This window comes from Salvelinus fontinalis, chromosome 6 (genome assembly GCF_029448725.1).
Source record: "Salvelinus fontinalis isolate EN_2023a chromosome 6, ASM2944872v1, whole genome shotgun sequence".
Lineage (NCBI taxonomy): Eukaryota > Metazoa > Chordata > Actinopteri > Salmoniformes > Salmonidae > Salvelinus > Salvelinus fontinalis.
The window spans coordinates 43,125,146-43,142,719 of NC_074670.1; the positions used below are offsets into that span (position 1 = coordinate 43,125,146).

Consider the following 17,574-nt stretch of genomic DNA (forward strand, 5'->3'; position numbering starts at 1 on the left):
ATTTTTAAATAGCTGGCTAGCTAGATTATTACGATTCACATATCTAGCTGATAATTATGAAGTAAACGTTTGCTTCATCTTTGTTTCGTTTGCTATATCTTGTTTCGTCTATTGTTGCCATTGTCCTAGCTGGAAGAAGGTTCAGTGAATGGGGATGTGCAGTGGAGGTAATACAGTACTTCTCGGATGTAATGTTTCATGCATTCTCTACACTCTCGTCCTCACAAAACGTCCTCAAGATAACGTCGTTGGAGAATGCACTTGGAGCATGAGAGTGTGGAGCACGGTAGTATAGATATTGAGAAACACCCATAGTCTCTGACCTAAAGTATTGGTAAGACAGATAACCTATCTCATTAAGTTATACAAGTAACAAAAAAATGCTACTCACAATTTGCTGCACACACAAAATAAATATTAGACAGCAATGCTTGATCCAGGAGGGGATTCTCTGCTGTTACCGAACAAAGCTTGATTTTGGAAGAAGCTAACCACTTAGCTAGATAGCTAACTAGGTAACAAATTAGCAAACCAAATGCACAACTGCAGAGCATTGAGCACATTTTAGATAGATATCATAACTATTAAGTTAACTAACTGGCAAACATTTAATTGTCAATTCCATACTTTAGCTAGATTACCTGGTGCATGCTGCACAACAGTGAGTCACTCATAATGCTCTGGTCTCTCATTGTTGTGTGCTTGTAAAACAACACCATGTGACTGGGGACTACCGGTAAGCTTCATAATGAAAAATGATGTTACAGGTGAAGTGAAGAACGCAATCCTCATTATCTCCTCACGTATTGCACAAATTCACTGCAGATATTTACTTAAGTATCTACAAGGAATCAAATGTACAAAAAACTTGTTTCTATGGTATTGACGGTATTGAAAACCATCCCGTGGTTATTTCCAAATACTCCGGTATACGCCCAAGCCTACTTCAACCAATGCACTGCACTCCATCTGGCCACATCTACCTGGACTGTCCTCGCACATCCCGACAGGGTGGCGGATTGGCTCTGATTTACAGGACTGACTGCACTGTGAAGTCTACTCCAGTACCAGCTGTCTTATCTTTTGAATTCATGGCTTTCAAGATCACTGGCTCTGTATTAGTACTGGCTGTGCTGATTTATAGACCTCCTAAGCTCAACTCTGACGTTCTTGCTGAACTATCTGAGCTACTAACACCAATGAGTCCTTTGTTTCCATGCTATACTAGTGCTTGGTGATTTCAATATGCATGTCGACTCCCCTGACTGCATTATCTCTACTGGCCTGGCTGATGTCCTTGACAACTTTGTACTCCAACAGCACATGGACTTTGCTCCCCACAACAAAGGTGTGGAAGACAATGTGTCACGGCTGTCCGACCAATAAGTCATCACTTCAACATAGCTATTCCTCTACCCACTCGGCCCAAGAAACAAATAATAATAAACACTGCCCATCTTCCTAAATTCATCTCCTACCTGCCAGTTACTGACTCTGTGGCTCAATACAACACTGCCTTGGCCTCCGTACTGGATCAAGTTGCTCCTTTGAAAACCCGCCTGGTGTCTTTCTCCAAATCTTCTCCCTGGTACACTGAGGAGCTACGCTCTCTCAAAGCAACTGGCTGTCATCGACAATGACAGAATAAGAAAACTGGGCTAACTGTACAGTACATGTGCAGATGTATCAGCAACATCAGAAAGAATATATACAGGCCATAAATGCAGCTCGGATATGCTACTACTCCCAACTGATCAGCAACGGGTGCTGAGCAAACTCCTCCAACCTGTGAACAAATATGCTACCTCAGCCTCCCCAGAACATTGCAATCAATACCTGTGCTTCTTCCAAAGCAAAATTGAAAACATCAGTAACACTATCCTGTCCTCTCCAGCCCCAGTAGTTGAGCTAGCCAGTCCTACGCTCCCTGTGTCAAGGTTCATCACCTTCACCACAGTCACTGCAGCTGCTGTAACCAAGCTGGTTTAGACCTTGAGGCCCACCACTTGCTCACTTGACCCTATTTGTACCTCCTTTGTCAAGACATGCTTGCTTGCTCTGGTGCCTTTTTTCGTAGAAATCCTTAACAAGTCCCTCAACACTGGATGTGTCCCTCCTCAGCTCAAACTGGCCACAGTCACAGCAGATCATAAAAAGCCTGGATCTGACCCTGACAACCTCCAGAACTACAGGCCTATCTCCAACCTCAAAATCAAATCAAATCAAATTTTATTTGTCACATACACAGAATACAACAGGTGTAGACCTTACAGTGAAATGCTTACTTAGAAGCCCTTAACCAACTATGCAGTTTTAAGAAAATACCCCAAAAAGAGTAAGAGATAAGAATAACAAGTAATTAAAGAGCAGCAGTAAATAACAATAGCAGGGCTATATACAGGGGTTACCGGTACAGAGTCAATGTCAATGTGCTGGGGCACCGGTGTCGGGGTAATTGAGGTAATTATGTACATGTAGGTAGAGTTATTAAAGTGGCTATGCATAGATAATAACAGAGAGTAGCAGCAGCATGGGGGGGGGGGGGGATGCAAATAGTCTGGTTAGCCATTTGATTAGCTGTTCAGGACTCTTATGGCTTGGGGCTAGAAGCTGTTTAGAAGCCTCTTGGACCTAGACTTGGCGCTCCAGTACTGCTTGTCATCCGGTAGCAGAGAGAACAGTCTATGACTGATTAGGGTGGCTGGAGTCTTTGACAATTTTTAGGGCCTTCCTCTGACACCGTATAGAGGTCCTGGATGGCAGGAAGCTTGGCCCCAGTGATGTACTGGGCCGTACGCACTACCCTCTGTAGTGCCTTGCGGTTGAAGGCTGAGCAGTTGCCATACCAGGCAGTGATGCAACCCTGTAGTCCAAAATCATCTCCTTTGTCTTGATCACGTTGAGGGAGAGGTTGTTGTCCTTGCACCACACGGTCAGGTCTCTGACCTCCTCCCTATAGGCTGTCTCATTGTTGTCGGTAATCAGGCCTTCCACTGTTGTGTCATCAGCAAACTTAATGATGGTGTTGGAGTCGTGCCTGGCCGTGCAGTCATGAGTGAACAGGATTACAGGAGGGGACTGAGCACGCACCCCTGAGGGGCCCCCGTGTTGAGGATCGGTGTGGCGGATGTGTTGTTACCTGTTACCTACCCTTACCACCTGAGGGTGGCCCGTCAGGAAGTCCAGGATCCAGTTGCAGAGGGAGGTATTTAGTCCCAGGGTCTATAGCTTAGTGATGAGCTTTGAGGGCACTATGGTTTTGAATGCTGAGCTGTAGTCAATGAATAGCATTCTCACATAGGTGTTCCTTTTGTCCAGGTGGGAAAGGGCAGTGTGGAGTGCAATAGAGATTGCATCATCTGTATATCTGTTGGTGTGGTATGCAAATTGGAGTGGGTCTAGGGTTTTTGGCATAATAGTGTTGATGTGAGCCATGACCAGCCTTTCAAAGCATTTCCTGGCTACAGACGTGAGTGCTACAGATCAGTAGTAATTTAGGCAGGTTACCTTGGTGTTCTTGGGCACAGGGACTATGGTGGTCTGCTTGAAACATGTTGGAATTACAGACAGGGAGAGGTTGAAAATGTCAGTGAAGACACTTGCCAGTTGGTCAGCGCATGCTCGTAGAACATGTCCTGGTGATCCGTCTGGCTCAGCGGCCTTGTGAATGTTGACCTGTTTAAAGGTCTTTCTCACATCGGCTGTGGAGAACGTGATCACACAGTTGTCTGGATCAGCTGATGCTCCAAATCATGTTTCAGTGTTACTTGCCTCAATGCGAGCATAGAAGTTATTTAGCTCGTCTGGTAGGCTCGTGTCACTGGGCAGCTCTCGGCTGTGCTTCCCTTTTTAGTCTGTAATAGTTTGCAAGCCATGCCACATTCAACAAGCATCGGAGCCAGTGTAGTACGATTTGATCTTATTCCTGCATTTATGCTTTGCCTGATGGTTCGTCGGAGGACATAGCGAGATTTCTTATAAGCTTCCGGGTTAGAGTCCCACTCCTTGAAAGCGGCAGCGCTACCCTTTAGCACAGTGCGGATGTTGCCTGTAATCCATGGCTTCTGGTTGGGGTATGTACGTACAGTCACTGTGGGGATGACATCCTCGATGCACTTATTGATAAAGCTAGTGACTGATGTGGTGTACTCCTCAATGCCATCGGAAGAATCCCGGAACATATTCCAGTCTGTGCTAGCAAAACAGTCCTGTAGTTTAGCATCTGCTTCATCTGACCACTTTTTTATAGACTGAGTCACTGGTGCTTTCTTCTTTAATTTTTGCTTGTAAGCAGTAATCAAGTGAATAGAATTACGGTCAGATTTGCCAAATGGAGGGTAATGGAGAGCTTTGTACACGTCTATGTGTGTGGAGTAAAGGGTGTCTAGAATTTTTTCCCTCTGGTTGCACATTTAACATGCTGATAGAAATTTGGTAAAACGGATTTAAGTTTCCCTGCATTGAAGTCCCCAGCCACTAGGAGCGCCGCCTCTGGATGAGCGTTTTCCTGTTTGCTTATGGCGGAATACTGCTCATTAAGTGCGATTTTAGTTCCAGCCTCTGTCTGTGGTGGTATATAGACAGCTACGAGAAATACAGATGAAAAATCTCTAGGTAGATAGTGTGGTCTATGGCTTATCATGAGATACTCTACCTCAGGCTGACAAAACCTTGAGACTTCCTTAGATATCGTGCACCAGCTGTTGTTTACATAAATGCATAGGCACCCGCTCCGTGTCTTACCAGAGGCTGCTGTTCTGTCCTGCCGATAGAGTGTATAACCCGCCTTCTGTATGTTCTTAATGTCGTCGTTCAGCCATGACTCGGTGAAACATAAGATATTAGAGTTTTTAATGTCCCGTTGGTAGGATATGCGTGCTTTCAGTTTGTCCCATTTATTTTCCAGCTATTGAACGTTAGCTTGCAGAACGCAATGCAAGTGCAGATTAGCCACTCGTCGCCTGATCTTCACAAGGCATCCTGATCTCTTTCTGCGAAACCTACGTTTCCTTTTCCAGTGAATCACAGGTATCCTGGCCTGGTTTGGCGTCCGTAGTATATCCCTCACAAACGACTCATTGAAGAAGAAATCCTCGTCCAACTTGAGGTGAGTAATCCCAGTTCTGATGTCCAGAAGCTCTTTTCGGTCATAAGAGACGGTAGCAGCAACATTATGTACAAAACAAGTTACGAACAATGCGAAAATAAAATAGCATGGTTGGTTAAGAGCCGATAAGACGGCAGCCCTACCTGCCCTTCCTGAGCAAGCTCCTCAGATGTTCTGTTTCTAGCCAACTCCAAAACCATCTGGCCACTCACAACATAGTCGAGTCCTTACACACTGGTTTCAAAGTTAGACACATGAATGCTGACTCTCGGCTGCCAGCATCCTCATACTGCTGGACCTCAGTGCAGCATTCGACATGGTCAGCCACGCCATCCTGCTGGACTGCTCCTGAAGTAGCTCCTGGGCCTGTCACACTGCCCTTGACTGTTTTAAGTCCTCTCTTACTGATCGCTACCAGTTTGTAGCCATCGGTCCTAGTAGGTCAGACACAGTTGTGGTCCGACAGGTGGTCCCTCAAGGCTTGGTTCTCTGGCCACTACTGTTTTGTTTGTATTGTACATGCTGCCACTGGGAAACATCTTGAGGAAACACAGACAGAGCTTTCACTTTTATGCAGATGACACTCAGCTGGTTGTCTCCACAAACACTGACACTGCCAATGCCACTGCGCTCCTGGTCAGCAGCCTGCAGGACATCAAGTTGTGGATGCAGTTGAGTTTCCTGCAGTTCAACTGCAAAAAGACAGAGGTCAACCTGATTGGCAGTCCCACCATCATAAACAACATCAGCAGCTACAGCCTCAATATTGATGGTGTCAAGGTCCTCTCATCCAATGAGGTTCGCAACCTGGGTGTGATATTTGACCAATCAGTTTGAGGCCCACATCAAGAGTGACGAAATTCTAATTTTTCCATCTATGAAACATTGCCATATTACGACCTATGCTATCAAAACCTGCAGTTGAGCGACTCATCCATGCCTTTATTTCATCCCAACTGGAGTATTGGAACGCCCTGTTTGTTGGCGTATCTGCCAATCGCCTAAACAGGCCATAACTGTGCTACACGTCTACACACTCACACCTCCCCCATGATCACATCACTTCAGTGCTCTCCACTGGCTCCCTAATGCAGACGATTCGACGACAAAATCCTGGATCACACCTACCAAGCTATCCACAACTCTGTACCCGACTACCTGTCCGACGTCATTCTATGCTCCTGCCCCACACACACCCTTAGCTCCTCCAGGTCTGTCTCCCTTCAGCAGGGCTTTCAGTTGTGGAACGCACTTCTAGACACTATTAGGGCTGCAGAGTCTATGTCCTCGTTTAACGTACAGCTCAAGACCGTGCTGTTCAGAAAAGCTTTCGAGGACCTCTGCTAATTCTGTTCTCATGTCCTCTGGATCTGATGACATCCTTATAGCTTCGTTTATTGTCTGTATTCTTTGTTCTGTGTTTTGGATTGTTTTTATTGTTATTATTACTTATTATTATTATTATTTTGTTGTGCCTTGGGTGTGAGAAATTAAATTAAATGAATTATTATTATTATGAAAAACACAGCAAAGTTTAGGTGGTTGTGCACGTGTTTATTTTCAGCATACTATTATTTTGCTGCACTTTTGTTATTTCCAGGCATGCTCCACTGAGTGTACAAAACATTAAGAACACCTGTTCTTTCCATGACATAGACTGACCAGGTGAATCCAGGTGCAAACTATGATTCCTTTTGATGTCACTTGTTAAATCCACTTGATACAATTGAGACAAGAATTGTGTAAGTGTGTCATTCAGAGGGTGAAGGTGCAAGACAAAAGATTTCAGTGCCTTTGAACGGCGCACCGGTTTTTGTCAAGAACTGCAACGCTGCTGGGTTTTTCACGATCAACAGTTTCCTGTGTGAATCAAGAATGGTCCACCACCCAAAGGACATCCAGCCAACTTGACACAACTGTGGGAAGCATTAGAGTCAACATGGTCCAGCATCCCTGTGGAATGCTTTCGACACATTGTAGAGTCCATGCCCAAACAAATTGAGGCTGTTCTGAGGGCAAACTCAGAATTAGGAAGTTGATCTTAATGTTTTGTTCACTCAGTGTATAACTGGTGATAGTAAAGTCTGTGAATGTCTTCAGACAGTATTCTGTTTGATAATTCAATTGTCCTCTGACAGCACTTGATTTTTGATAATGTGCTTGATTTGAATGTCTAATAACATTAAATTGAGTTGAGAACATTAAAAAAAATGTTTATTGTTTCCCGAATGCAATTGAACTAAATAGTATTTCATTGTGTAATGTTTGTTCAGGGATATGATTTGGTTAGGGTTAAATCGGTATTCGGCCATGATTACGTCAAGTTTAGATAGTTGTCTAGACTAACTACCAATCAAAAAATTGACATGGCTGATTTTCAGCTAATTGAGTGAATGACATAACAAGATAAAAACTGTTGATGCACAACCGAACTTCAAAATTGCACCTAGTGTATTCTACTATTCTTACTCTCAATACTCCTAGTTCCTAAAAAATATATACAATTGAAGTCAGAAGTTTACATACAGCTCATCCAAATACATTTAAACTCAGTTTTTCACAATTCTTGACGTTTAATCCTAGTAAAAATTCCCTGTTTTAGGTCAGTTAGGATCACCACTTTAATTTAAGAATGTGAAATGTCAGAATAATAGAGAGAATTATTTATTTCAGCTTTTATATCTTTCATCACATTCCCAGTGGGTCATAAATTGACATACACTCATTTAGTATTTGGTAGCATTGCCTATAAATTGTTTACCTTGGGAAAAACGTTTCAGGTAGCCTTCCACAAGCTTCCCACAATAAGTTGGGTGAATTGTGGCCCATTCCTCCTGACAGAGCTGGTGTAACTGAGTCAGGTTTGTAGGCCTCCTTGCTCGCACACACTTTTTCAGTTCTGCCCACAAATTGTCTATAGGATTGAGGTCAGGGCTTTGTGATGGCCACTCCAATACCTTGACTTTGTTGTCCTTAAGCCAGTTTGCCACAACTTTGGGAGTATGCTTGGGGTCTGTCCATTCGGAAGAACCATTTGCAACCAAGCTTTAACTTCCTGACTGGTGTCTTGAGATGTTCATTCAATATATCCACATAATTTTCCAACCTCATGATGCCATCTATTTTGTGAAGTGCACCAGACCCTCCTGCAGCAAAGCACCCCCACAACATGATGCTGCCACCCTTTTACTTCACGGCTCTACCTGTACTTCATGGCTGGGATGGTGTTCAGCTTCAGCTTGCAAGCATCTTCCATTTTCCTCCTAACATAACGATGGTATTTATGGCCAAACAGTTCTGTTTTTGTTTCATCAGACCAGAGGACACCAAAAAGTAAGATCTTTTTCCCCATGTGCAGTTGCAAACCGTAGTCTGGCTTTTTTATGGTGGTTTTGGAGAAGCAGCTTTTTCCTTGCTGAGAGGCCTTTCAGGTTATGTCAATATAGGACTCATTTTACTGTGGATATAGATACTTTTGTACCTGTTTCCTCCAGCATCATCACAAGGTCCTTTGCTGTTGTTCTGGGATTGATTTGCACTTTTGGCACCAAAGTATGTTCATCTCTCTGAGACAGAACACGTCTCCTTCCTGATCGGTATGACGGCTGCGTGATCCAATGGTGTTTATGCTTGCGTACTATTGTTTGTACAGATGAACATGGTACATTCAGGCGTTTGGAAATTGCTCCCAAGGATGAACCAGACTTGTGGAGGTCTACAATTTCTTTTGATTTTCCCATGATGTCAAGCAAAGAAGCACTGAGTTTGATGGTAGGCCTTGAAATACATCCACAGGTGCACCTCCAGTTGACTCAAATTATGTCAATTAGCCTATCAGAAGCTTCCATGACATATTTTTCTGGAATTTTCCAAGCTGTTTAAAGGCCCAGTCAACTTAGTGTATGTAAACTTCTGACCCACTGGAATTGTGATACAGTGAATTATAAGTGAAATAATCTGTCTTTAAACAATTGTTGGAAAAATTACTTGTGTCATGCACAAAGTAGATGTCCTAACCGACTTGCCAAAACTATAGTTTGTTAACAAGAAATTTGTGGTGTGGTTGAAAAACGAGTTTTAATAAAATGACTCCAACCTAAGTGTATGTAAACATCCGACTTCAACTGTATATATATGTATACAGCGCATTCGGAATGTATTCAGACCCCTTGACTTTTTCCACATTTATCACTTTACAGCCTTATTCTACAATCGATTAAGTCGTTTTTTTCCCTCATCAATCTACACACAATATCCCTTAATGACAAAACAAAAACTGTTTATTTTTGCAAATGTATTAAAAATATGTATTCAGACCCTTTATTCAGTATTTTATAGAAGCACCTTTGGCAGCAATTACAGCCTCGAATCTTCTTGGGTATGACGCTACAAGCCTGGCACACCTGTATTTGGGGAGTTTCTCCCATTCTTTTCTGCAGATCCTATTTTCAGGTATCTCCAGAGATGTTAGATCGGGTTCAAGTCTGGGCTCTGGCTGAGCCACTCAAGGACATTCAGAGACAGAGTCCCGAAGCCACTCCTGCATTGTCTTGGCTGTGTGCTAAGGGTCGCCCCAGTCTGAGGTCCTGAGCGCTCTGGAGCAGGTTTTCATCAATGATCTCTCTGTACTTTGCTCTGTTCATCTTTCCCTCAATCCTGTCTAGTCTCCCAGAAAAACATCCCCACAGCATTATGCTCCACCACCATGCTTCACCGTAGGGATGGTTAAGTGACTTTTGGCAAACTCCAAGTGGGCTGCCTTGTACTGACTGCTGCAGAGATGGTTGTCCTTCTGGAAGCTTCTCCCATCTCCTCAGAGGAACTCTGGAGCTCTGTCGGAGTGACCATCGGGTTCTTGGTCACCTTCCTGACCAAGGCCCTTCTCCCACGATTGCTCAGTTGGGCCAGGTGGCCAGCTCTAGGAAGAGTCTTGATGGTTCCAAACGTCTTCCATTTAAGAATTATGGAAGCCAGTGTGTTCTTGGGGACCTTCAATGCTGCAGAATTGTTTTGGTACAATTCGCTAGATCTGTGCAATGACATAATCTGTACCTCGGAGCTCTACGAACAATGCCTTCGACCTAATGGCTTGGTTTTTGCTCTGACATGCACTGTCAACTGTGGGACCTTATATAGACAAGTGTGTGCCTTTCCAAATCATGTCCAATCAATTGAATTTACGACAGGTGGACTCCATTCAAGTTGAAGAAACATCTCAAGGATGATCAATGGAAACAGGATGCACCAGAGCTCAATTTAGAGTCGTAAAACAAAGGGTCTGAATTCTTATGGAAATAAATAATTTTTTTGCTAAAAAATGTTAAAACCTTATTTTGCTTTGCCATTATGGGGTATTGTGTGTAGATTGATGAGCATTTTTGTTCTTGTTGTAAGAATAAGGCTGTAACGTATCAAAATGTGGAAAAAGTCAGAGGGTCTGAATACTTTCCGAATGCACTAAATATATATTGTTTGGTTCTGAAAATATGAAATATACTTATTCATGTCACTGAGGGAGAGAGGGGAATGTATAATGTTTACATTCTGTCCAGATATGTTATTTTTAGCCATCAGAGATCCTATGGGAGGAGAATAGACATAGTGTGGTACGAGTCAATATGACAGCCATGACTTGGGGAGGAGTGAGCACTTTGAGGCAGAGGTCAGGTTAGATGAAGTGAGGAAGAACGTATATCACTAATCTTCTGAATAGTAACAGAGGTTACCCAACAGGACAATGACCCAACACACGTCCAGGCTGTGCAAGGGCTATTTGACCAAGAAGGAGAGTGATGGTGCTGCATCAGATGACCTGGTCTCCACAATTACCCGACCTCAACCCAATTGAGATGGTTTGGGATGACTTGGACCGCAGAGTGAAGGAAAAGCAGCCAAATATTTTGATTTGTTTAACACTTTTTTGGTTACTACATGATTCCATATGAGTTATTTCATCTCTTGTTGTCTTCACTATTATTCTACAATGTAGAAAATAATACAAAATAAATAAAAACTCTTGACTGAGTAGGTGTGCCCAAACTTTTGACTGGTACTGTATATGGAGGGATGTGTTACTCAACTTAACAATTAGTAAGTGATTTATTTTCCCTCTAATCAATCCTTGACAGGCCAGGTCAGTAGCGGGACTTTGGCTTGGTTGAGTCCTGTCAGATGGAGTAGGCTGCTCTGCTGATGGCCTGCCGGCTGTACTGTGACTGTAGTCTTGAGGAACATGGCTGGCTTTTCCGTCTCCAGGGCTAGGGCTGTCTGAAGCACACAGCAGCTCCTCTTGGTCTGAGTGGAGCGTGGAGGAGCCAGATGGTGGTACAGTCTGACCGCTGGTACATTTCTCCTATGCCAGGCTGCTAGTCATGGGAGGCGGTGGCCTACACCATTGGCTTTTCGGAGTGTGCTGGTTGAAGAACTTGTTGTCCACAGAAAATGGGCGGAGCTAGGCCGGTCTAATGCCTGGCTGCTTGGGCCAGTGGCACCACCATCACCGTCACGCTGCCAGCTAATCTCCCAGGCCACGGCAGAGGTGTGGACTCACTGAGCTTTAGAATGGAGTTAATCTGCATGTTACACCCCAATTTAGAATTCACAAATGCCTGGATTCATGGGGGATCTCTTTTGTGGTAAATGCCACTTTGGGAATTGTTACCTATCTTATAGAGGACTCCAAAAGATAATTCACTTTGAGAACCTTAAGAAGCCATATAGTCATAGAAATGCTTTGGGATAGGAGCGACTGCTCACATTTCAATGAACTGAAGAGAAAACCGGCTCTCTTGCAGTAGTGAGTATTCCTCTAAAAGGATGACTGTATTTTAGACTGCAGGAGGCAGGTTTACCTGGGGATTTGGTCATGTTTGAAGTTTTAGAGGTTCTTCAATTTGGTTTGTGAGAGAAAGGTCTACGGAAAAACTTGACGTTTCTGTGTGCAGACTGCAGACCACAATCCTCTCCATTCCGAGAGATAAGACACGGAGATCAGTACAATTAGAGATCACATGAGACGTTAATACCAGGGGTCAGTGGGATACTACAGCATGTGTCTTCATGGGACAGTTTTAGAAAGTGGGAATAATTAAATATTTGATAGCCAGTTACCTGGAAAGAGGACCTAATGGCCCCCAGTCTATACACCATGTATACTGTTTGGGCTAGAAATAGCATCTTGTTGTTGTATTTGCTCTCATGGTTCTGTGAGTAGATGATCTGTGTGTGGTGTTTAAAGTGCCCCATTTACATTTTTGAGCTGACGGTAGGGGGCATGTAGTATCATAGGTCAGGCCTTGTCCTGGCACCTGAACAGTCCCTTTATCTCTAGGGATGCTGTTTGCATTCAGGAAGGCGATCCCTGACACTCGTTATAGTCACTGGATGCGCTGGCCATTTTTGCTTTGATGTAAACTCATATCCTGCACAGTAAAAACGAGGCACCAAATCTGCCGTGGCAGGGGTTCAACTTTATAATTACAATGGAACTATGTTTTTGTCCCTCACAGCAGGTGAAATAAATTGAAAACAAACTCTGGCCCAGAGGTGACTGTGAAACTACAGTGGAACTTTCCAATGACTGATTCAGCTCTTTTGGAGAAAAGCATGACTGGTTTTGCTAACATTTTACTTTTCAAATTGTTATGTCATAATTTTATACGTTCATACTGCTAGCATCCTTTTGTTGTGAATCAATCTACACATTGAAACAGTGATGGGGAATGTAAGGCTATACACGCATTATATCCAGCCAGGCAGGATCTAACCTATTTCATAGTGGATAAACGTAGGAGTCTTGGGAGACAGAAAATAGTAGAAAAGAAAAGACAGTGAGCGAGACAAAAGGCACATGTCCTGCAGCAGGAATAGTCCACTGGGCTGTGAAATTATGCATGTTGAGATCATAAGCTCCTCTGCATGAGAGAGCAACTTTCCCTCCTAAAATCTTTAGGTATGCATTTAAAGTCAGAGTGAGGCAAGCACATCCTTCAAATGATGCCCCTGCCCATCTCTCTCTTCTCTTTAAAAGGCTCAAAGAAAAAAGAAAAAAAAGCTATATGTAGGCTAACGCTTGTTGTTCCTCGCTCTCTCTGGTTTAATGTAACTGCTACAGGCCTCTTCCTCCTCCCAGAGCAAGACAAGGAAATACTGTTTCTTATTCCAGATGCATGCTGTACTGATGGGAGGGTGAAGGGACTCACAGGACTAACTGAACACAATAGGACTATGGAACAGAGAGGGGAAATGGGTTGGCCTCAATACACTAGTAAGAACCATAGGTGCAGTAGTAATCATTAACCATCTGTGTATTAGATATGTTATGTAGATTTGAGGAGGATATGGATTTAGTTGTTTGGATGCAGGCACTGGAGTGTGGAAAATGTTGTCACAATTGTGTGAACGTGCGGGTGCGTGCCACAGGAGGTTGGTGGCACATTCATTAGGGAGGACTGGCTCGTGGTAATGGCTGGAATGGAATTAGTGGAATGGTATCAAATACATCAAACGCATGTGTTTGCTGCCATTCCATAAACTCCATTCCAGCCATTATTATGAGCCGTCCTCCCCTCAGCAGCCTCCACTGGTGTGTGCGGTGTGTGTGAATGTGTTCATTTGTGCCTCTGTCAGAGAGAGCATGTGTGTGATCTGGATTTTGCACTCACATTCAGAAGTTTATTTTAGCTCTGCTAACTTTTCCGTGCAACAGTAAAGGTTTGTTTTTCACCACCACTCAATGTTTGAGATGGTATGGATTATTTGGAGAGAGAAAAATGCAGTATGTTTGAAGAAAAGTGCAGTCAGTAGTAATCTTTTAACAAAGAATTGCCTTCGGTAGCAGAAAATAAATACGCATAAAGAAAGACATTTCTGCAGATAGAGAATGTTTTTGGAGAGATATTTGTTCCTATTTGTGACAGCCCACAAATACAGATTTTTCCGATTCCCCTATTATTTCTGAAAACTTTTAAATGTGTTTCTTCTTTCTCCCTGTCCAGCTGTGGGCAATGCTGTCATATAGTATACTGCGAGAAAACTGTTGAATTACAGTTCTTGTCAGAGATCCCTAATTCATTTGGCTGAATAGAAATAATATTTTACATAGACTAACACCATGCATGGCATACACCATATTTATGTGCCCTGATGGTTACTGATGACACAATGAACAATGAATTCACTATATATTTCAAGACCAATAACATGTTTGAGAGACATGTCTATTCCTTGTCATCAAAGCAGTAGGGTATTACTGCCCTTGGCTTTGATACCCTGAACAACAATGTAACTGTGCACTGTTGGTGTGTGTGTTGTCTAGACGAGAGCTTGGAAACAGATGTAATTCAGTATCACTATTGGCAGCTCAGCTGGCCCTTTTAAGGGAGTGTGGATGAGAGCACTCTGTGGGATGATGTACTGAGAGCTCCTAACCCGTCAATGGACAGCCGGTGAGGAACGATCTGGAAATCTATAGGGGCCATAAACCCTAGCTTTCTATTAATTTGGATTATGTAGCAACACATCAGGTGGTGGTAATCCCTGTCTTCTACTCCTCTATCTATTCTAGCATTTTTCTAGCCATCACTCTAAACAGATCAATGTGCATTGTGCACGACCCAACACTAGTCTTACTTGAGTCTCAGAGAAGGAGGGCTGGAAAGGATAGAAGTGAAGCTAGTTTGAAAACGGGTGTTTATTTAGTTTTATTTGTTAGCTTTTTTTGAAATACTGATGTTGGTAATACAGCGACTCTTGAACCAGCTTCAGATGTACCCCTTTGCCACCGAAGCTGTGCTTCCTTTATTTGGCATAAATCAAATACCAACACAAGTATTACAGCTGTGTGTTTTCAGTCTGTGAACTTTGAAAATGGGGTGTATGGCATGGGTCGATAGTTTCTTACTTTTGTTATATTTACTTGGTAGTGTTCTGTCTGAAGGATAAATTAATGAACAGATCGCTCTGTCATGGAAATGGAAGGAAATGGCAAATCCCCTTGCTTGATATCACCCAATATGTTTTGATGGAGGGAGTGAGCAGAGATGTCGGCCCAGTCGTAAGACTTGATATCCAAACTCCATTCTTCTTTGTGTTCCAGCTGCCACCAAAAGTGTGAAAGATGAAGCCCTCAGCCTTCATGTTCCTCCTTATCAGCTCAGCCGCCTGCATCAATCTCAAATACATCTCCAAGAGGAACTCGGGTAAGTCCACAAGTCTCCATTTTAATCATGCCCAATCTCTAAGCAACCAAAAGTTTGATTCATTTGACTTTTCTTTTATCACATTCCTCTCATCGAAAGGAAATTAATTTCCTCATATCTATTAATCGACGCACTGTTGTGTTTTCACAATAAATGTCCAGGGCTTGATTTGTGAGTGTTAGGAATCAGTTTAATATTCTGTGCAGTGGTATTTTGTTAGATGTCTGCTCCACCTCTGTTGTACATGTGTTAAATGTTTGGGGCCACCAGATATCTAGTTTGAGCAGTATATTTTATTTCCTTCTTATAGTGATTGAGTGCTTTTGATGATATCTTTGTGCCACAGTGATGTCTTGTTTGGTCCTTCACTCATTTCTCCACAGAGGGAGTTGAGTTAATGTAAAAACTCAGTCATTTCAGGCTTTCCACAGGCCCAACTAATTTAGTTCCTGCTTTGGAGACTCATCATTGAATGTCTGTTTGCGTGTGGGTGAGGGTGTGTGGTGAGCAATTATGTTACCAGTGCCAAACAGGCTTTTATGTGGGCGGCAAAAACATAGAGGCAATCTTGTCTGTCAGTTTCTCACCCAGTGCGAGATTTAATTGTTTGGCATTTTCTCTCCTTGCAGTACCAGATGATCAGACGGACACTGCATGTTATTTTTTTCCCTGCTAATATTTGATGTAACACCTCCCTGTGTGAGAGGAATTGCACAAACAGAGTGATAATTGTCTGCAGACAGAAACAGCTTTGATTCAATCAATGGTTTATTTTATTTTGAAGATGCTTGAACTTTTGTGGACATTTGGTCCACAGAAACAATGAAGCTGAAATTGCTTTTTGTACAAATCAGTCAAGCAATTTAAATGATGTTAGTATAATTAATAGTTTTGTGATATGATCCAAGTCAAGTTGTTTTGTGTTGCCAAAGGCTATTGGGGAAAACCGTAATATTGTTCCTTTCCATGGCAGAAAAATACAGTACATCCAATGAGAAGCAGACTATGAATAATATAGGACAGCTTGGCTTTATTTTTAGATCGTTTTAGGACCGATATAAGCATGATGTTATGGAGGTTGTGTTGGGGTTGAAAACTAAATGATGCAGCTACAGTGAAGCTTAACTTACTTCAGATGTAGGCCTGCAGCAAATTTAGGCGAATGCCTTAAAAACGACATGATCAACAACAAAAAGAAAAACACTAACTGTTACTAGACATGGGCAAAATTTGTTTGCTTATAAAGTTATTCTGCCTTTGTGCCTTCATGTGATATTATCCATGAACAGAACAACAACATGCAGCTTGTCATGATCCATGTCATAAAATAGCAATGGAAACAGGACCCTGGAATACTTTACATAGGGGCGACAGGTAGCCTAGTGGTTAGAGCGTTGGGCCAGTAACTGAAAGGTTGCTAGATCGAATCCCCGAGCTGACAAGGTAGAAATCTGTCATTCTACCCCTGAACAAGGCAGTTAACCCACTGTTCCTAGCCTGTCATTGTACATAAGAATTTGTTCTTAACTGACTTGACTAGTTAAATAAAAAAATAAAGGAACCCCACAGGCAACACGATTTTCCACTCTGGAGAAAAAAAAGCAAGTGGTGGCTTATCAAATATTATCTGATCAACTGCAATCCAGATAAAGCCAGCCTTATAACATGTTGTGCAAGAATAATCTAATTGTTTTGTCAGGTCATTCCTGTTAAGATCTCACCTCCCCTCGTCACCCCAGGCAGCTGTGTCCGGGGAGAATGCGTGCTTCTGATATATCTTGTTCATTCACCTTTAGGCTCTGCATTTCCATTGCGGGAAGGTTAGTGGTAAGCAGGCAACAAACAGCGCAGTATCTTTGTGATCTTGAAACGACAGGACACTTGAGTCCCTTGGTTAATGCTTTAAAGTGTAAAAGAACGCTCTGTGCCTGAAGCATCCTGAGTGAATTTCTGAGGAAATATATATATATATATATATATATATATATATATTTTCATTATTATTATTATTTTATATTTTTTAAGGAAACTCCATGGCTGCACTTGAAACCTGGGACACCGAGTTAAGTCATTGCTCCTAGATTCTCTAAGACAATACCACTGGGGCCTGTCATGTGTTTCATCAAAACGTAGTCATTGTACGCCACAGGGATTTTTAAAGGAACATCCTCCCATTGAACCCACTGTCTGTATAATTGAGAGTGAACTATTTGCATGAGAACCTCTACTTTTGTTTGATGCTGCTCTTGCTTACTTCTCCCCTTTTGA

The 17,574-nt window shown here is 42.7% G+C and overlaps 1 protein-coding gene across 2 annotated transcripts in view; it reads left to right on the forward strand.

Annotated features, from left to right (window-relative positions):
• The window catches only part of LOC129857858 (X-linked interleukin-1 receptor accessory protein-like 2), a 319,391-nt gene that overhangs the window by 18,813 nt on the left and 283,004 nt on the right, over positions 1-17,574 (forward strand). The window contains exon 2 of one of the 2 annotated variants that reach the window (XM_055926503.1): positions 15,204-15,306. In XM_055926503.1, the coding sequence (XP_055782478.1) occupies positions 15,225-15,306 (82 nt within the window). In that variant the 5' untranslated portion in view covers positions 15,204-15,224. Of the gene's footprint in view, positions 1-15,203; positions 15,307-17,574 lie in introns of those variants that run through there. The other variant, XM_055926504.1, reaches the window with a different exon arrangement.